The sequence below is a fragment of the Chiloscyllium plagiosum genome, unplaced genomic scaffold (genome assembly GCF_037043375.1).
Source record: "Chiloscyllium plagiosum isolate Xiang-an unplaced genomic scaffold, Cpla_swu_hap1 HiC_scaffold_1, whole genome shotgun sequence".
Taxonomy (NCBI): Eukaryota; Metazoa; Chordata; class Chondrichthyes; order Orectolobiformes; family Hemiscylliidae; genus Chiloscyllium; species Chiloscyllium plagiosum.
In genome coordinates this window covers 3985513-4007611 of record NW_028270139.1, presented here as the reverse complement: position 1 = coordinate 4007611, position 22099 = coordinate 3985513, and the positions used below count along the sequence as shown (strand labels likewise).

At 39.7% G+C, this 22099-nt stretch overlaps 1 protein-coding gene across 4 annotated transcripts in view; it reads right to left on the bottom strand.

Moving 5' to 3' along the window:
* Window positions 1-22099, bottom strand: part of gatb (glutamyl-tRNA(Gln) amidotransferase, subunit B) — a 75487-nt gene that overhangs the window by 27194 nt on the left and 26194 nt on the right. For all 4 annotated transcript variants that reach the window (XM_043699738.2, XM_043699751.2, XM_043699762.2 and 1 more), the window contains 2 exons: window positions 8877-8921; window positions 7573-7762 (listed from right to left, as the gene is read on the bottom strand). In XM_043699738.2, the coding sequence (XP_043555673.2) occupies window positions 7573-7762; window positions 8877-8921 (235 nt within the window). The remainder of the gene's footprint in view (window positions 1-7572; window positions 7763-8876; window positions 8922-22099) is intronic.

Below are 22099 nucleotides of genomic sequence, written 5' to 3'. Positions count from 1 at the left end.
CCAGCTCAGATCCTCCAACCCTGGCAACATTCTTGTAAATCTTTTCTGAACCCTTTCAAGTTTCACAACATCTTTCCGATAGGAAGGAGACCAGAACTGCCTCCAACGGTGGCCTAACCAATGTCCTGTACAGCTGCAACATGACTTCCCAACTCCTGTACTCAATACTCTGACCAATAAAGGAAAGCATACCAAACGCCTTCTTCACTATCCTATCTACCTGCGACTCCACTTTCAAGGAGCTATGAACCTGCAATTCAAGGTCTCTTTGTTCAGCAACACTCCCTAGGGCCTTACCATTAAGTGTACAAGTCCTGCTAAGATTTGCTTTCCCAAAATGCAGCACCTCGCATTTATCTGAATTAAACTCCATCTGCCACTTCTCAGCCCATTGGCCCATTTGGTCAAGATCCTGTTGTAATCTGAGGTAACCCTCTTCACTGTCCACTACACTTCCAATTTTGGTGTCATCTGCAAACTTACTAACTGTACGTCTTATGCTCACATCCAAATCATTTATGTAAATGACAATAAGTAGAGGACCCAGCACTGAACCTTGTGGCACTCCACTGGTCACAGGCCTCCAGTCTGAAAAACAACCCTCCACCACAACCCTCTGTCTTCTACCTTTGAGCCAGTTCTATATCCAAATGGCTAGTTCTCCCTGTATTCCATGAGATCTAACCTTGCTAATCAGTCTCCCATGGGGAACCTTGTCGAACGCCTTACTGAAGTCCATATAGATCACATCTACTGCTTTGCCCCCATCAATCTTCTTTGGTACTTCTTCAAAAAAACTCAATCAAGTTTGTGAGATACGATTTCCCCAGCACAAAGCCATGTTGACTATCCCGAATCAGTACTTGCCTTTCCAAATACATGTATATCCTGTCCCTCAGGATTCCCTCCAACAACTTGCCCACCACTGAGGTCAGGCTCACTGGTCTATAGTTCCTTGCCTTGTCTTTACCGCCCTCCTTAAACAGTGGCACCACGTTTGCCAACCTCCAGTTTTCCGGCACCTCATCTGTGACTATCGATGATATAAATATCTCAGCAAGAGGCCCAGCAATCAGAGTTCTCGGGTACACCTGATCAGGTCCTGGGGATTTATCCACCTTTAACCGTTTCAAGACATCCAGCACTTCCTCCTTTGTAATGTGGACATTTTGCAAGATGTCACCATCTATTTCCCTACAGTCTATATCTTCCATATCCTTTTCCACAGTAAATACTGATACAAAATACTCATTTAGTATCTCCCCCATTTTTTGTGGCTCCACACAAAGGCCGCCTTGCTGATCTTCGAGGGGCCCTATTCTCTCCCTAGTTACCCTTTTGTCCTTAAGCTAACTTGGCCAGTTGTAGGCTTCCTTGCCTCTCTAGCTAAAATTAGCCAACACACTAGACTATGTAATTTGCTTGTACAACTAGGTTCTGTAACTTAGCCAGTTGGAAACTTTTTGTTTCTGCTCGTTTAAAAAAAAAATCCATCAGAAATCAAAAACAGTAAGTTTCAATTACAGTTGAAAAATAAAATACATTCACTTTCAAAAATTTCAATATATTTGATAATATTGCAACTAAAATACAGAAGCTCCAACTTATGCAACAAAAGGACAGTACATTATTCTGTAGAAAACAGCACATCAATTCAACATGTTTAAATTATAACGCTACTGTACTGAAATGCAGTAGCTTCAAAGGATCTCCCCATCATGCTCCTTGTCTATAATGGAAATATATAAGTGTAACTTGGCAAAGATATGATTTTTTTAAAATAGATATTTTTATTGAAAATTTAACTTTTTTTTACAAGTTTACAAAAGAAAACTAAAAAAACCCCAAGTATAAACATTGATATACAGTTAAATCTTAAATAAATGATAACCAAAATATATCAAACAAGAAAAAAGAAATACCAAGAGGAAAAAAAAGACAAAACTCAACTAACTACTCATCTAACTTACAACTAAGCAGAGTACATCATTAAAATTTTACATTATTCAAGAGAAAAAAAACCCAATGGATAACACACAAATTGAGCAGTGATATACATGCTCGGAATGTGTTAACATCAGATCACAACAAAACCTGTTTTTTTCCAAAACATCCCGAGCATAGAGCATATAAAATTCACAAAAATAAAAGCTCTTTAGTACATTCAGATCAATATAATAAAAAAAACTATTTCTAAATAGTAAAAAAAAGTATAAGACATATTTAAACTGAGATCTTCCCCCTTATTCCCAGGGGGCATCACTTCCTTTCCAAAAAAACCCATCATAACCTCTCCCAACCAGTGCCCCACCCTTGACCCAGGCACCCCACGATAGGATAAAGAAAATTCAAGTATACTACTGAACTAGAACTAACAGTGAGTACCCTATCCCCCCCCCATACCAACACCTGGATATAATTGATAATGTTAATGTCATATATGACTATAAAATTACAGTCTCAGCAAATAATAATTAAAAATATTAATACAAAATAACAGGGGAAACAACCCCGCTCCCAAGGACAAAGATAAAATAAGGTAGCCACCTTCCCCCATCTACATTAACTAGACACCCAGCCTATATATATATATAAAAGGGGGAAAGAAAATCGCTAAGTAAAGGATGAATAAATAAACCCTTCTTCCCACCCCCCGGAGATAATATTAAACAGTAAGGTAGTGAAAGGAGAAAAAAAGGGGGTAAACCGGGGTGGGGGTAGGGCAAAACAACATCAATTAACTCTTATAGTTTGTCTAAGAGAGTCCAAACGTTCCTTGGCCTTCTCCGGTGATCCGAAGTTATACACAGACCCTTCATGGCTAAAGCGTAGTATAGCTGGGTAGCGCAAGGAGTATTGAATGTTTAAATCCCTTAAACGCTTCTTTGCTTCATCAAACACCTTCCTCTTTCGGACCAAAGTTGGAGAAAAGTCCTGAAATAACATAATCTTGGATCCTTTATAAGTCATGGCTTGGGGATCTTTCCCAAGATTTCTGGAGGCTTCCAAGAGCATCTGCCTCACCTTATAGCTCTGCAGCCAGAATAGGACTGGGCGGGGGCGCTGGTTCGAGCCAGGCCCGCGTACTGCAATCCGGTAGGCCCATTCCACCCTTACCTGGCCTGATCCAGCCTCCAGATTCAATAATTGCGGAAGCCACTGTTCAAGGAACCCTGTAAGCTGGCCTTCTCCTTCCTGTTCGGGAAGGCCCAGCAAACGAATATTTTTTCGACGACCTTGATTCTCGAGAGTCCGGACCCAATCCACAGCCGATTCTGCAATGACCTCAGAGGTTGCGGCCTTTAGCTCCACTCCTCCGACTCGGCATTCAATTTCTTCGATGTCTCGGCCGTGCTTTTGTAGTGTGGCCAAGAATGAATTGCATCGACTTCGGGACTCTTCTATGAAAGCATCGATCTTCACATCGAGTTTGGAGATTATTTCCGCGAGGCTTGCCACCGTAGGTAAGTCCCCCGGGGCGGCAGCGGACGACTCTGCTGCAGCTGGGGAGGGTGTGGGAGGGGCTCCTGCCTGCTGAGAACTGCAGGCTCCATTCCCCCATGTCATTTTTACAGGAGATTGAACTGTTTAAATTTAGTATTAAACCACTAATTACATTAAGTAAAAACTATTTTTAACTGATTTGGTGAGTGTGGTGGAGGAGGGTGGTCCACTTTGCCTAGGTCTTTGGAGGAGCACTATAGACTCAGACTTGCTGAGTCGCCGCCATCTTGGATCTCCAAAGATATGATATTCCAGCAAAATATTTACATTTTCTTTTTGTTACAAAGCTGGTCCATCATTTCCCCCATGTGTCTTTTAAGTGACCGATACGAGATTCGAGTCCCAACTGCTTCATAATATCCCTGAACAGGTTGAATAGAAAATTGATTTTTCTAAAATGTTTCCAAATTTCGGACTGGAAAGGTTCACTCAGCCCCCCACCCCCAAGAACAACCATGGAATGTTTCACTTGAAAAGGGTCATTGAATTGTTGCTATCTGGAATTCTAAGTGAGAAATGCCATTCAAAATCTGAACTGTGACTCTTCTTAGCAGAAACATATTTTCTGTGGACTGTGTCCAAACTCCGGACAAATGAGATGTAAGAAAGACACCTCTGGGAAAAGGCATGAAGCTTCTTGGAAAATGCAAGAAAGTGAGTTTAAAATGTGCTGATGTGCTTGGGGTTTGAATTACACTGTATTAAAAAGTAAGCTGCGAAGGGATACACCTAAGAACTTCCATTAGACACTCCTGCATTTGCAAGTAACAACAAATAAAGTCTCTCTTGCTCTTTAATCTCAAAACAAATCAAGCTATGAAAAAGGAAATTGGACTAATTCCTTTCAGCTAACTGCAAGGCTATTCAGACAACTACTCAACTACTAACATTAGTACTGCCAGAATAACCCAAATTAATAGCCTCAATGTTTCACAATCTATCTACTACAAAAAAGCCACAGATGAACTTGTACGTTCTCTTTAATTGACTTGTACCTTTTGGACTGACCTCTCCTGTGTCAGTTATATTATCTTGTATTTTTGAAGTCAATAAATGAACTCTTTCTTTAATTAAAGACAGTGTGGTTAAATTGGTTATTATTGAAACATAAAATGATATCCACGAGGTAAGGGATCCTTTTTAAAACTAACTTTGTTGTGATCAAACAAAGGAGTCAGTTCACTCCTTCTCACCTGGGAGCATTACCATTTGGGGGTACCCCATACAGAATCAGAAAGAATTGGGATGCTTTTCTAGGGAGTGATCATAAAAAATGAAACAAACTCTTCCCAATAGTTGATGGTACAAGGACTGGGGGATTGAGATTTAAGATTTTGAGCAAGGGATGCAGGGAATTGTGAAGAGCATTTTTTAATGCAGCAAATGGTAATGACCTGGAACACACTGTCCCCAAGGATATGAAAGCAGAAACAATTAAAGATTTCAAAAGGAAACTGGATAGGTTGTTAAAAGGAAAATTAAACTGGACAGGACAATAGAAATTAAGTGGGACTGGCTGGTTTGATTTGCAGGGAGGCAACATAAATTCAGCAAACCAAATGGCTTTTTTGTGCCTTAAATGACTATGACTTCTATGGTCTTTTAAACTCTCCTAGCCAGCTTGCAAACTTTGTAACTGAGATCATAAGAAGCAAGAACAGAAGTAGGATATTCAGCCCATCGAGTCTGCTCTGCTATTCAACAGTATCATGGTTGATCAGATAATCAACAACTCCATTTTCCTGCCTTTTCCCCATAATCTATGAGTGCCTTCTTGATTGAAGATTCGGGTATCTCAGTCTTGAATATATTAGATATGGAGGTGCCAGTGTTGGACTGGGGTGAACAAAGTTAAAATCACACAACACCAGCTTATAGTCCAACAGTCTTTAATCACTTAGAATAGGTTGCACGTTTTGATTCATTAATTGATTAAAGATTTAACGACAATCTAGGTTTGTTCAACACATTGCATCAGTTGTATGACACTTTGATCTTTTACTACAAATTCTGTGTCCTATGATCCTGCCCCACTAGCTACCTGAAGAAGGAGCAGCACTCCAAGTTTGTACTTCCAAATAAACTTGCTGGACTATAATCTGGTGTTGTGTGATTTTTAACTTTGAATATACTTAATAGCCCAGTCTCAACAGCCCTCTGCAGTAAAACAAATTCTACAGATTCATAGCCTTAGAGAAGGTTATCTTGATCTTAAATTGCTAGCTCTTATTCTGACATTATGTTCTTTGGTCCTAGATTCTCCTACAAAAGGAATTCAATCTTTACAATATCCACCCTGTTCAGTTCCTGAAGAATTTTGTATTTTCAATAAGGTCACCTCTCATTCTGCAACCAAGTTTCTGTGGTCCGCTTCCTAACTTTTATCATCCTGTACGACCAATATCATTACATTCAATGAACTACGCTGTCTTCTTTTGCTGGCAATGCCTTGACTTCAAAATGCTCATCCTGATTTTCAAATTTCTACAACGGTTCACTCCCTATTTCTGCAATGTTTTCCAGTCATAAAGTCTTCCAAGATCTGAGTTCCTCAAATTCTGTCCTTTTGAGCATCTTTGATTCACCACTGAAGACCTGAACTTCTGCAATTTCCTCCTCAATCTTCTCCACTCATCATTATCTGTGAAGATGATCCTTAAGACCTACATCTCACCTGTCATAATACCTGGGATATTCTGTTACATTAAAATCCCTATACAAATGCAAGTTAGTGTTACTTTAAAGTGTTGCTGTTTAAAAATAGACTATTTGTAGGGTACTATAACTAACCTGAAGTTGTTGAAGAAAAGAGCGAATGTATTTGCATGCATGCAAATCAAATGCATTTAAACTATTTATTAAGTGAATATGCAATTAAACTGATAGAAAAAAATGTCTTGCCAACACACCTTTTCCAATTTGTCAGTACATAAAGATACAAAGAACTTATGCATAAAACACAACACTTGCAAATGAAGTCTGCCATGCTTTTATACTAAATCTGCACCTGGAAAACGTTTACGTGTCCTTAACAATAAAACCTGTGAAAATTATTTTGAAAAGCATTTTCTGATGATTTATTGCAACCAGAATTTCAATTAAGTTATGTTCCAAAAGTAAACCAAGTCTTGCAAACCACCTTGCCATTGGCAGGGATCAACATATCAGTGGAATTCTGAGGTGGGAGCAGCTTTGAAATTTTAAAAACATGGATGGATTTGTTAGAGTGACTGCCAGTTGGTGCATCAGTTTGTGTAAAAATGAACACAATAACTGAAACCAAATTCAGAATTATTCATGCAAACATATCAACAAAAAAATAAGATGGGCCTTTCAGGCCTTGAACTTGTTCTGCCATTTGATAATATTATGGCTGATCTGATTGCAACCACAAATCCACATTCCCGCCGACTGATAACATTTCATCCACTTGCTTACCAGGCGTCCACCTGTTCACCTCTGCTTCAGTCTTTTCAGGAAGACAGCACTAAAGACTTGCGACTTCACAGAAAACAACTTTCCTTGTCTCTTTGCTAAATAGGTGATGCCTGATTTTTAAACTATTCTAGATTTTCCCATAAGAGGAGACACCCTTTTCCATACCTAACTTGTCAAGATCCCCCAAATTCAAACAAGTTTAATTAAGTTGCCCCTTACCCTTTCAAATTGCAGCAGAATCAAACCTAGCCTGTCCAGCCTGTCCTTGTGAGATAACCTGCCTATTCAGGTATTAATCTCTTAAACCATTTCTGAACTGCTTCCAACACATTTACATTTTCCCTAAGTAAGGTGACACCAGTACTACACACAGTAAGTCAGATGTTGTCTCACCAATGCCCCGTGTAACTGAACATAATTTGCATACTTTGGCATTCAATTCCTCTAGTATCAAATGATTACATTCTATTACCTTTTCTAAATACTTGTTGGACTTGCATACAAGTCCTTTGCATTTCACACAAGGGTACTCGGCTCTCTTTGCATACCAGAGCTCCGGTTTATAAGAAACAAACATTTATGAACATAAATCATATGTTGTGAATCTTAACATTAAATCCAAGTACTTACCACTAATGTGAAGCTGTGTTCAGCAAGAATACCATACTTTTCCACCAGTCTTTTTCTTTTAGCATCAGGTAGCTCAGGTAGCAGCTCACGAATATGGTCAATATTCACCACTTGTTGAGGATTCACATTAGAAGACAGGGTTTCATTGTCATATATAGCGAGTGGAGGCAAATTTGGTTCTGGCATGAATCTTAAACATTTTAAAGATGTTAGCAAACTTAATGCTCCGATTCATTTTTAAGTTGTTTGATCTTGAATAAAATAAATATTTAATAGAAAGCTTATAAAATCAGTTATTTTCACAAATGTATTTCTCAATTCCCAAAATTAATTATTAAAGATCTATTTATCAGCATATGCCACTCTTACTGCTAATCTTGCACAGCTCCACACATTAAGAATACGCAATTTTTATTTACAAATGTTACAGCATCTAATCAAAATACTGGATGATGAGCATGTGCCAAGTTTAACACTTCCAATTGCAAATCAAATAATGCTTTTTTTCAATTTTACAAATTAAATGTACATAAACATGGCTTGCTGGGAAGCAAGAAAATTTTAGTTAAAATCAACATTGGCTCAATGTTTGACTGCAAATCCTATACCCCTCAGTATTTCATGTAATCATCATGTATCAACAGTATTTCAAGAACGAACACTGAAACATGTCCAGTTCTTTTAGTTTCTTTTCTGCTCTAATTTTTTGTGATTGTAAAATTTCTCTATCTCAATGACGAACATTGCCAAAGGTTTATTGTGCTAGCAGCTCAATTTTTGCAGTATCTTTTTCAATATTACAATCAGAATAGCTCTGAAACAGTGTGCATTCCTGACAGTTCCTCCTGCCAATTGAAAGAAAGATGTCAATGAAATCTGTAACTTCAAGCTTATCATGGCTTGAAACTGCAGAGTTATTTACCATAAAACAATGGATTCAGAGACAAGTTAGAATATAGCAAAGGCATTTTCAAAAATAGGCCACACTATTTACAAATATTAGCAATTTCCTTTTCAAGTATATGTAAAATGTTACATATGACCTAAAAGTAAAATGAAAAATATTCTAAAATACATTTGAATGATAAAATATGCAATAACTCATTGCAACAGACTATGAATGGCCTTGTTAAATTATACTCTGCAAACAAATATGAAGCCATTTGGAATTGAGCAGAGATTGAACCTCCTGAGCATAACAAAGGAACATCTTTCTTTAAACTACCACATGTTCAAAACAAAGACAAAATGTTTGACAAGTTCAATATTCATTACAGGCATTTTCTATAACTAATCTTAATTACCTATAGTCTTGTTTTCCCTCTTTGTCTCTCATAGATACGGTCTGCCTTAAAATTAATAAAACAGTAATCATTAAGACATTTCCACAAAATTAACATCCTAGTCAAAATATTTTTCTCTAGAATCTATTATGTTCACATATATTAAATCATCTTCATGTCAATTTATGAAAATACAATTACACAGTTCTGGTTTGGTCACTTAACAAAATGTTCGAATTGGTGGTCCAGTGGTGCATTCTGGTTCTCCAGTACTCATCATTAAATATGGGACTTCCCACTTCAGAACAAGTATCATTTTTCCAAAGGATTAGTGGATAAGTATGATGTATGGTAAGGACCTGAATCAGAAGCTCCAAGGCTTTGTCAATAGTCTATGCAATGTGGGCATTGTCAGGTTTTGCAAATGGCCTGAATTCCACTGGACTGATATGGTAGTAGGCTGAAGGACAAGCAGTATGCAGCCACTCCTAATCACCACTGATTGGTGGTAATTTCTTGTTTATTCACAAGCATCTTCAAATAATCATGAGAGAAAAACTGTTGAGGAAGAGCAGAAAATGAATTTTAAGAAGCATATCAACTCAACCGCTTGCAAGTGGGAATGTATTTTAAACTGGTCTTAATCTATGACTAGCTTTTAGAATGTAAACCGCACTAGTAATAAAGAAGGGCAAAAATTCTACATTCTTTGTATTAACAATGGCACTGATATAGTTTCACAGCATGAGAAAATTTGCGTCTACATAATATTGAGAGTTAGGGGAGAAAACTAACTGTTGCTGAAAATGGGTATGAGGATGTATGATTAGCAGGCAGCACAAAGTCAATTGCCATGATCGCAGATGACAACCAGGACTAAACACACTATTCAGGGCCTGCACACATCAAGAGGGGATCCAAGCTTACTAATGGCTAACAGCATTTGAAACTATACATAATTAAACGATATAATAGTTGCCAGCTCATAAAGGATAAAGGTCATAAAAAAGAGATGCTGCTGAGGGCTCTGATGAAGATTTTGATGGACTGCCCACAGAAAAAGGCTGATGCTTTTGTACGCAGAAATGCATGGTGAATTGATAGGCAAAAAAGCCAGCATAATAAGGAGTATGAGATGTTCAACATCAACATTGCACAAGCCTTTGCGAAAGCCTTTGACTCCATAAGGCAGTCATTTAATATCTTCAGTTCCATGTATGGTTAATAACTTAACTTGATTCTGGAAAATATTTATTTGACTTTTAGGAGATTTCAAAAGGAGGAAATTTCAAATGGTGCACTGGATAGCTGGGAATTATTTAAATGCCATCAAGGCTTTTGATTTTGACAAAATCCCACAAATACACTCTATTAAAGTTTTTGTTGCAAACGTTTCGTCCCCTGTCTAGGTGACATCCTCAGTGCTGGGGAGCCTCCTGTGAAGCGCTTCTGTGGTGTTTCCTCCGGCATTTATAGTGGCCTGTCCCTGCCGCTTCCAGTTGTCAGTTTCAGCTGTCCGCTGTAGTGGCCGGTATATTGGGTCCAGATCTATGTGTTTGTTGATGGAGTTTGTGGATGAGTGCCAAGCTTCTAGGAATTCCCTGGCTATTCTTTGTTTTGCAAACTCCATCAACAAACACATAGACCTGGACCCAATATACCGGCCACTACAGCGGACAGCTGAAACTGACAACTGGAAGCGGCAGGGACAGGTCACTATAAATGCCGGAGGAAACACCACAGAAGCGCTTCACAGGAGGCTCCCAAGCACTGAGGATGTCACCTAGACAGGAGACGAAATGTTTGCAATAAAAACTTCCAGCTCGGCGAACAGAACCACAGCAACGAGCACCCGAGCTACAAATCTTCTCACAAACTTTGAACACTCTATTAAAGTTGCTGATGTGGATCTGAAATCATTCATACTATTAACAAAGAGCTGTTTCATCCATTTCTCCTGTACTGAGGAAGTGTAGTTTAAATGTAGTTCAAAATATTACCATATGTTGCTTTACTATCACTAGCTACTGATCATCTGTTAATTAGAACAAATCTCTTCTACTGTTTATCTCCCACGTCAAATAACAAAGCTGTTGACTGCTTTATGAACTCTAGATGACAAAATTACAGCTAGGACACCCAAATTAAATATTACTAATATGGGTTCCTATTCAATCCCTTGGCTCACAATGCATTACCAGCTTTTCTGATATAAATTAGACTGCAGTTTATGGCAATGGAGATTGCATTATGGGAGTATTTTGTGACTTTAAACACATTAAAAATATCTGAAAATCTTAAGTCCTACAGGCTGTATAATTTTCAACGTTAAAGTTTTTTTCTGCTTAATTACATATAAGTACTTTTGCAAAACTGCTGCTGTATCATCTATTATGAAGTTTTGTTATCTGAAATATTAATTTAAAAATATCATTGACAATACATATATATGGATGTACGTTAGCTCGCTGAGCTGAAAGGTTTGTTTTCAGATGTTTCGTCATCATGACTAGGTAACATCATTAGAGAGATTCTCCAGTGAAGTGTTGGTGGTATGTCCCGCCTCTCCAGTTATAGGGTTTTGTTTCTTAGGGTGGGTGGTGACATTTCTGGTTCTTTTTTTCAAGGCAAGGTAAATGGGGCCTAAATCGATGTGGTTATTGATGGAGTTGTGTTGTCCCAGTTAAAGTGGTGTCCTTTTTCTGTATGTATGGAAACTAGTGATAGTGGGTCATGAACACCAACTAGCCACTAAAAGACACACATCTTAGGACAAGAGAAACAATGACATGCATGAGAAGTCCTAAAGGCCTGGTATTCCAACTGGAACTCCATTAATAAATAAAATTGATTTAGATCCCATCTATGTTACCTTGGGAAAAAGAAAATCACTCACCTTAAGAAACCAAGGCCTATAAATAGAGTGGCGGGACATACCACCAGCACTTCACTGGAGGCTCTCACTGATGATGTTACCTAGTCATGGTGACAAAACATCTGAAAACAAACCTTCCAGCTCAGCAAGCTAACTTACACCCATAACATCAACCTGAGCTACAAATCTTCTCAAAAATCACTAACAAAACATATATCTTGGACTCTGAGGTTATTTTGCACAGCAGAGGAAATGCTGGGAGCAAGGAAGCATTTGCAAAGAACTCCAGTTGCTTGTCTGGAATCTACAATCTTAAAGACAGGTGCAACACAGCCATTGCATTTGAACACGGGGCCAACAGATTATGTTCTCTTTTTCTGAAACCCTTCTCAAAATGTGAGAGCTGAAACCCCATTCTAATGCCTCATCACTACAAATGAAGGGTTCCTAAAGGGGATTTTGAGCTCTACACCACTGCCTCCAGAAAAGTACATTCAGATAGCCATTACTTATTCAGGAAGACTCCCCAATGTCAACAGCTTGTGTACAAAAGTATTTTGACTACAACTAACATTTCAATCACCTGTGAATAATTCTTTTTTCATGAATTTAACTGTTACTTGCCCAAAGTCCCTTTGAGATCACACAACAATTTTAAAAAAATGTTTTTCCACCAGACTTGGAGGTTGTGTGCACGTCAGAATATTTTTTCAAGAAAGTTAACTGTATATATTTGCAGTTTAAATCCTTTGAAGTTGATTTTTTTACATTATTGCTGGAGTAAGAACTTTTGTTTGCAATAAACTAGTTCTTCTTAGTTAAGGAACCTAGCTGACTCTTTTCTACTAGATAGCCAAATACAATTTGGAAATATCACCTCACTTTTTAAAGTCAAACTTTGCTATGTCCAATGCAGGAATGGGATAAGGAACAGAACTAGTTCACCTCTTCAATGTGGATTATAATACCTCTGAATATAACAACAATGATTCATTATTGTTTTGAACAGCTACAAGCTGTGCTACATGTTATTGGTGGGTACTGCTCATGTTAAATCACAGTCTATTAACACGAGCAGTACGCACCAATAACATTTATGCAGCACAGTTAGAGAGATGGAGAGCTTTAGAGCATCCCAAAGCTTTGGGGCCAGCCAGCAAAGATATGCCTCGCAACAGAGGAACAATGAAAACCAGGGAAGCGGGAGAGGCCAGACTAGGCAAGTACAGAGATCACAAAGCAATGTTTGGCTGGAGATACTGTTGGATGACACCATGGAGAACAAGGATGAGAAGTGTATAACTGAGGAACTGCAGGTTCTAGGAGCCAACGAAGGTCATTGAACATAAGTATGACATTAGATTGGGCCTTGGTGCAAATACACACAGCAAGACTTTGAATAGTCTTGAATAGGCTTATAGGGAAGGCTAGCCAATAGAGCATTTAAATTGAAGCAAGAGGTAACAAAAGCATGGATAATGGTTTCAGCAGCAGAGCTGTATTGATTAATCATATTAATCCATAGATTTAAAAAACTGACAGCACTATTCAAAGATAATCAACATATTTTCCCTAGAATAATATTCTTTCAATTATTACCAAAAGCTGCTGCTTATACAAATTTGCTTCATTTCAGCCAACATAATTCACAGTATATAAAATAGAAATTTTGAGAAATGTGGTAAATTGTTTCATAAATGAAAATCTTTTATTTCTGTTAACATTGCTGAAGATCTCTGCGTTTAAGCTGCAACTTAAATAAGTCAACAACTGGTTAAATTAATTGTTAAATTAATAGATTGCCAAAGGGTAATAAGTGAAATTATAAAACAGATGAAGCAAAGGCAAGCATCAAATAGGATTAGAATGCAAACTGTTCAAACAATCCAAGTCAGACTTCTTGCACATCCCTGGTCTTCATTGCTCCACTGTTGCTTGGCATTTATTTGGCACTGGTCCCTAAGCTCTGGGATACGCCATCTGAAACTCTCCACCTTTCGAAATGTGCTACATAAATGTTATTGTTAGAGACTGCGATTTAATCTCTTATCTAAGGGATGCAATATTGCTGCTCAAACCATAATGGATCATTGCTACCATATTCAGAGGTATTATAATCCACACTGGAGAGGTAAACCTTATCCTGTTCCTCTACTGGACACAACAGAGTTTGAATTTAAAAAGTGAGGCGATATTGCCAAATTATATATATCCCAGACTGTATATAGTTTAGGATTAAAGACACCTTATCTGAATGAGTGCATTATTTACAACAAACTCAATAATGTGGAGGCACAAACCACAATAAAAAAATGATTTGATTGCCATTACATGAAAATAGTTACAGTGCAACCAAAATTGGGAACTGGATATCCAAAAATATTCATAAGTAAAGGAAGAGTGGCAAAAAGGGGAGGTGGGGAAGTGTTCTTTATAAGTGACAAGATCAGCTTATTAGTGAGAAGTGATCTTAGGTTAAAGGTTTAAGGCGTAGAATCAGTTTGAAAGGGGGCTTGTGTGGTGCTGTGGTAGTGTCCCTACCTCTAAACCATGAGGCCTGGATTCAAGTACCACTTGCTCAAGAAAAGTATAATAACATCTCTGAACAGATTCATTAGAAAATATCTGGAATCAGTTTTTAAGAAACAGCCAGGGATAGCAAATATTTGTGGTAGTTGTTTATAGGCTACTAAATATTAGTTGTAATATTGGGTGCGGAATAAAGCAGAATCTTTAAGATCCATGAAATTGGGTAATACAAAGATAATGGGCAACTTCAATTTACATATTGACTGGACAAACCTAACCAGCACTAATGAAATGGATGATAAATGTCTACTGTGGGCACAAGATGAGTTTCTACAATAGCACTGTGAAGAATCAGCTAGGGATCAGATATTGGGGAGATGGCAGCCAAATGTATTACTGTTAAACTATTAATTCAGAAACTCAGCAAATGTTCTTGGGACCAGAGTTAAAATCCCGTGACAGCAGATGGTGCAACTTGAATTCAATAAAAATAAAAGTAAGAATCGACTGATGACAATGAAAACCATTGTTGATTGTCGGAAAACCCATCTGGTTTACCAGTGTCCTTAAGGGAATGAAATCTGCCATCTTTATCTGGTGTGGCCGACACATGACTCCAGATCACAGCAAAGTGATTAACTCTCAATTGCCCTCTGAAGCAAGCCATTCAGTTATAACAATCGCTACAAAAGTCTAAAAAAAATGAAACTGGACGGATGACCGAGCATCGACTTAGGCACTGGAAAAGACTTTGGCAGAAACAGCCCTGTTGATCCTGTAAAGTTCTCCTTACTAACTTTTGGGGATGTGCCAAAATTGAGACAGCTGTCTCATGAACTAGTCAAGGAACAGCCTGACATAGTCCCCAAATCATACCTTACAAAGTCTCAGACAACAGTATCACTGGCCCTCAAGATGTTCTGGTTCACCGGCAGGACAGATCCAGCAGAGGTGACTGCACAGGAGTATACAGTGAGAAAGGAGTTGCCCTGGGAGTTCGCAACGTTAACTCCGGACTCCATGAATTCTCATGGCTTCATGCTAAATAGGGGCAAGGAAACCTCCTGCTGATTACCATGTACCATTCTCCCTTGGCTCATGAATCAGTACTTCTCCATGTTGAACAATAATTCGAGATTGCACTGAGATGGCAACAGCACAAAATGTACTCTGGATGAAAGATTTCAATATCTAAGAGTGGCTTGGCAACAGTATTATTGATTGAGCTAAAGGGCGTAGCTGCTAGGCTGAATCGGTAGCAGGTGGTGAAGGAACAAACAAGAGGGAACAACATACTTGATCTCATCCTTACCAATCTGCTGGCTGCAGATGCATCTGCAGGAGGCTTACATACGGTTGAGGAAACAGGGTTCAGACAGAGCAGTGGAGGGATACAGGATAGCCAGAAGGGACCTGAAGAAAGGGATTAGGAGAGCCAAGAGAGGGCATGAAAAATCTCTGGCGGATAGGATCAAGGATAACCCAAAGGCATTTTATGCGTATGTGAGAAACATGAGAATGACGAGAACGAGGGTAGGTCCAATCAAGGACAGTAGTGGAAGACTGTGTATTGAGTCGGAAGAGATAGGAGAGGTCTTGAATGAGTACTTTTCTTCAGTATTTACGAATGAGAGGAACCGTATTGTTGAAGAGGAGAGTGTGAAACGGACTGGTAAGCTAGAAGAGATACATGTTAGGAAGGAAGATGTGTTGGACATTTTGAACAACTTGAGGATAGACAAGTCCCCCGGGCCTGACGGGATATATCCTAGGATTATGTGGGAAGCAAGAGAGGAAATTGCAGTACCGTTGGCAATGATCTTTTCATCTTCACTGTCAACGGCAGTGGTACCAGGGGACTGGAGAGTGGTGAATGTTGTGCCCCTGTTCAAAAAAGGGAATAGGGATAACCCCGGGAATTACAGGCCAGTTAGTCTTACTTCGGTGGTAGGTAAAGTAATGGAAAGGGTACTGAGGGATAGGATTTATGAGTATCTGGAAAGGCACTGCTTGATTAGGGACAGCCAGCACGGATTTGTGAAGGGTAGGTCTTGCTTTACAAGTCTGATTGAATTCTTTGAGGAGGTGACCAAGTATGTGGATGAGGGTAGAGCAGTGGATGTAGTATACATGGATTTTAGTAAGGCATTTGATAAGGTTCCCCATGGTAGGCTTATGTGGAAAGTCAGGAGGCATGGGATAGAGAGAAATTTGGCCAATTGGATAGAAAACTGGCTAACCGGTCGAAGTCAGAGAGTGGTGGTAGATGGTAAATATTCAGCCTGGAGCCCAGTTACAAGTGGAGTTCCGCAGGGATCAGTTCTGGGTCCTCTGCTGTTCGTAATTTTTATTAATGACTTGGATGAGGGAGTCGAAGGGTGGGTCAGTAAATTTGCAGATGATACGAAGATTGGTGGAGTTGTGGATAGTGAGGAGGGCTCTTGTCGGCTGCAAAGGGACTTGGATATGATGCAGAGCTGGGCTGAGGAGTGGCAGATGGAGTTCAACTCTACCAAGTGTGAGGTTGTCCATTTTGGAAAGACAAATAAGAATGCGGAATACAGGGTTAACGGTAGGGTTCTTAGTGAGGAGGAGGAACAGAGGGATGTTGGGGTCTATATGTTCATAGGTCTTTGAAAGTTGCCACTCAGGTGGATAGAGCTTGTAAGAAGGCCTATGGTGTATTAGCGTTCATTAGCAGAGGGACTGAATTCAAGAGTCGTGAAGTGATGTTGCAACTGTACAGGACTTTGGTTAGGCCACATTTGGAGTACTGTGTGCAGTTCTGGTCGCCTCACTTTAGGAAAGATGTGGAAGCTTTGGAGAGGGTGCAGAGAAGATTTACCAGGATGTTGCCTGGAATGGAGAATAGGTCGTACGAGGATAGGTTGAGAGTGCTAGGCCTTTTCTCATTGGAACGGCGAAGGATGAGGGGTGACTTGATAGAGGTTTATAAGATGATCAGAGGAATAGATAGAGTAGACAGTCAGAAACTTTTTCCCCGGGTACAACAGAGTGTTACAAGGGGACATAAATTTAAGGTGAAGGGCGGAAGGTATAGGGGAGATGTCAGGAGTGGGTTCTTTACCCAGAGAGAGTGGTGGGGGCATGGAATACGCTGCCTGTGGGAGTGGTAGAGTCAGAATCTTTGGTGACCTTTAAGCGGCAATTGGATAGGTACATGGATGGGTGCTTAAGCTAGGACAAATGTTCGGCACAACATCGTGGGCCGAAGGGCCTGTTCTGTGCTGTATTGTTCTATGTTCTATCTGTCCAGGACAGTATCAGTAAAAGTGACACAACACAGTCCTTGTGGGGATAAAGTTCCACCTTCACATTGAGAATAACCTCTATCATGTCATGTGGCACTATCATTGTGCTAAATGGGACATACTTCAAATAGGCCTTCCAACTGAAAACTGGGCATCCATAAACAGCAGCAGACCTGTATTCATACTGCAATCTCATGGCTTGGTATATCCCCTACTCAACAATTACCATTCAGCCAAGAGAACAACCCTGATTCAAAAGAGGATGGAGAAGTGCATGCCAAAAGCAGCATCAGTCATACTTGAAAACAAGGTTCAATCTGGTGAAGCTACCAAACAGGACTATTTAAATGCCAAAAGCACAAGCAGCAAGTAACTGACAGCTAAGCAATCCCACAACCAATGGATCAGATCTAAGCTCTGCAGTACTGTCACGTCCAGTCATGAATGGTAGTGGACAATTAAAACTCTCACTGGAGGAGGCGACTCCACAAATATGGTAAAAACAATGACTGCAGATGCTGGAAACCAGATTCTGGATCAGTGGTGCTGGAAGAGCACAGCAATTCAGGCAGCATCCGAGGACAGGCAAAATCGACGTTTCGGGCAAAAGCCCTTCATCAGGAATAAAGGCAGAGAGCCTGAAGCGTGGAGAGATAAGCTAGAGGAGGGTGGGGGTGGGGAGAGAGTGGCATAGAGTAGCTTCAGGGCTGAGGAAATGACCTGGGAGTTGCAGTGAGAGAGAGACTCCCTGAGATTCTTGAAGAGAGAGGAGGAAAACTTCTTCAAGGCAGGCATCCTTGCAAGAGGATTCGCAGTAGGGTTAAAATCAACGAGGTAAAAACAATGACTGCAGATGCTGCGAATCCTCTTGCAAGGATGCCTGCCTTGAAGAAGTTTTCCTCCTCTCTCTTCAAGAATCTCAGGGAGTCTCTCTCTCACTGCAACTCCCAGGTCATTTCCTCAGCCCTGAAGCTACTCTATGCCACTCTCTCCCCACCCCCACCCTCCTCTAGCTTATCTCTCCACGCTTCAGGCTCTCTGCCTTTATTCCTGATGAAGGGCTTTTGCCCGAAACGTCGATTTTGCCTGTCCTCGGATGCTGCCTGAATTGCTGTGCTCTTCCAGCACCACTGATCCAGACTCCACAAATATCCCCATCCTCAATGATGGAAGAGCCTAACAAATCTGCAAAAGATACGGTGAAGCTTTTGCAGTCATCTCCAGCCAGAAGTATTGAGTGAATGACTCATCTTAACTTCCTTCAGTGATATCCAGCATTTCAGATGCTGTAGCAGTTTTTAGTCAATTTGATTCACTCCACATGATATCAAGAAATGATAGGGGATATTGGATACTCAAAGACTATGGGCCCTGACAACATTCTGGCAATAATACTAAAGGCTTCTGCTCAGAACTTGCTGCTCCTCTAGTGAAGCTCTTCCAGAACAGTTATAACACTGGCATCTACCTGACAATGTACGTTCTGTACATAAAAAGCATGGCAAATCCAAACCAGCCAATTACTACTCCATCAGTCTCCTCTCAATTATCAATAAAGTGATGGAAGGTGTCATCAGCCATGCTATAGAGCAGTACTTGCTCAGCAATAAACAGTTAAGTGATGCTCTGTTTGGGTTCCACGGGGCCACTCAACTTCTGACCTTATTACAGCCTTAGTTCAAACATGGACAAAAGAGATGAATTCTGGAGGTGAGGTGAAAGTCACAGCCCTTAACTTCAAGGCCACATTCAACCAAGTGTAGCATCAAGGAGACCTAGCAAAACTGGAATCAATGGGTATTAGGGTACAAACTCTGTGCTGGTTTAGCTGGTGGCTTTACAGACAGGGGATATAATCTCATAATAAGGGATAGGCCATTTAAGACTAAATCAAGGGAGAATTTCTTTCTGATGAATCTTTGGAATTCCCTACCTCGATACCATGGAACATTAACAAGGCAGAAACTGATAAGATTTCTGGAGATGAATGACATCAAGAGATATGGAGGTATATCAGCACAGTGGTACAGAGGTAGACTAATCTAATCTAATCTAATCAGAGTCCTTACAGTATGGAAACAGGCCCTTCAGCCCAACAAGTCCATACTGACCCACCGAAGAGTAACCCACCCAGATCCATTTCCCATATTCACCCCTGACTATGGGCAACTGAGCATGATCAATTCACCTAACCTGCACATCTTTTGGACTGAGGGAGGAAACCAGAGCACCCGGATGAAACCCACGCAGACACGGGGAGAATGTGCAAACTCCACACAGTCAGTCACCAGAGGCTGGAATCGAACCTGGGATCCTGGTGCTGTGAGGCAGCAGTGCTAACCACTGTACCACAGTGCTGCCCTATATTTTAGAAACAGGCCTATCCGCCCAACAAGTCCACACCGACCCTCCGAAGAGCACCCCATCCAGACCCATTCCCCTACATTTACCCCTTCACCTAACACTACGGGCAATTTAGCATGGCCAATTCACCTAACCTGCACATTTTTGGAATGTGGGAGGAAACCGGAGCACCTGGAGGAAACCCATGCAGACACGGGGAGAATGTGCAAACTCCACACAGTCAGTCACCTGAGATGGGAATTGAACCTGGGTTGCTGGTGCTGTGAGGCAGCATGCTAACCACTGTGCCACCGTGCCGCCCCGTGCTAATCTAAGTGAATGGCAATGCAAGTTTGACACCCATTCTTATGGTTTCCTCAAATAAATTAATAAAACAACTTAGATTACCAGGTTCAATATCTAGCCCATGCTAGGTATTGAACACTCTGCCTTTATCTCTCATATGAATTCAGTTTCTTATTAACTCAAACAGACTTGTGACTAGAAATGGACACAGAACAATAAATTCAGAATGATTATTTCAAATATTCAGAAGAAAAGCAATGGAAAAGTTTGGCTACGTCATTCTTAGAGGACTTTACATTCTGTTCGAATGGCCTGTGGGATAGCTCTCCCAAGTTGGATACCAGCCCCAAATGATAAATACTTTCAGAAAAACTTGAGTTGAGATTACTCAGGTGATGCTGGGCTGTTGCCAATAGGTCTGATTGATCTGCGATATCTATGATAATTAAAAGGAATGGAGAAGGGAATAAAAGTTTTACTTTTAATTAAGTCAAAGGTGTAGAAACAAACATAAATTTAGCAAGATAATTGTTTAATGCAAAGACTGGTCCATGCATGGAATATGCTTTCAAAGAAACCTGGACTATTTTAACATGCAAACCATGTGCTAAAATAGGAACCTTCTGATCTTTTTTAATGGATAAACCAAAATTAAATAATGACTTGCCTCATCCTTAACTATTTTGTGATCTTGACCTTTTTAATACGTGCTGAACGTTCTAGTCATAAGAAAGCTAATAAAATTTAACTTAAAATTGCAGCAGAACTAAAGATATCACTTTATCACAGAAATGGATTCCTGTCATAGCTTAGCAATTTGATGCAAAGACTAGCTGAGTCTTATACATTAGAAGAGTCCAAACGTGCTTCATGATCTGTGCTGAGTTAGCCGATTTCAGTTACAACAGTGAAAGGACATCACAAATGACATTAGGATATAATAATTAAAACAGAGAAGGCTCGTGCTTCGCTGCAAGTGTTTTCCGTTAAATAGCCTAGCAGCATGCACTGCCACAGCTCATTTAAATTACAAAATTCTGAGTGCACTATCGCAATGTGTGAGAGTATCTATCAAAAGGTTACCATAGTCCAAAAAAGGAGAATAAAAAACATGCATTACTCCCTTCCCCCTCTTCAGATAGGAGTAAAATTTTAAAAAACTTGAGTTGCAAAATGATCATTAACAAGTCATTGCCCTATGCTTTTTATAGACAGTTAAGATTTTGTATCATATTCACCAATTCCATCTTTAATAATATATAATGCACAACCGCTTGGATTTATATAGTGCCTTTTATGTAGAAAGTAACACTCTTAAGGAATTCCAGAGACAGAATTAAATATGCCAAGACAAAGGAAAAGAAATTAGAATTGGCAAACAAAAGCTTAAAGAGGTCATGTTTTCAAGAACAGTCTTAATGGAAGAAAGTGAGTTGATAGGCACAAGATTTAGGGAGTGAATTTCTAGAGTGTGGAGACAAGCAGCTAAAAGGCATGATTACCAACAGTGTAACAATGAGAGGGGAGACATAAGAATCAGATATTGAGATTCAGATGAAAAAAGTTCATAGCAAGGGTTTAAACAATTTCTTTGGTTCACTCAATGTTCAGTTGATAAATAATTTTAATCAATGGCACTATATTGAACAGACAGTTTGGCTACACTCTGATGGTACTGAATTGAGGGAAGTGTTGGCCATGTGCAGTTGAATATATTCATATTGAAGCTGATTCATCAAGAATCTAAGAAATTGTAACAGTCTGTACAGCCACATTGGTCTCTGTCATTTAATAAGATCATTTCTGATCCTTTATCTCATAGCTCTGCCTGACTTCCATAATTCAATTCCCTTAGAATCTGAAAATCTATTAATATTAATCATAATCAGAATGACTATAATTGTGCCCAATAGTCTAAA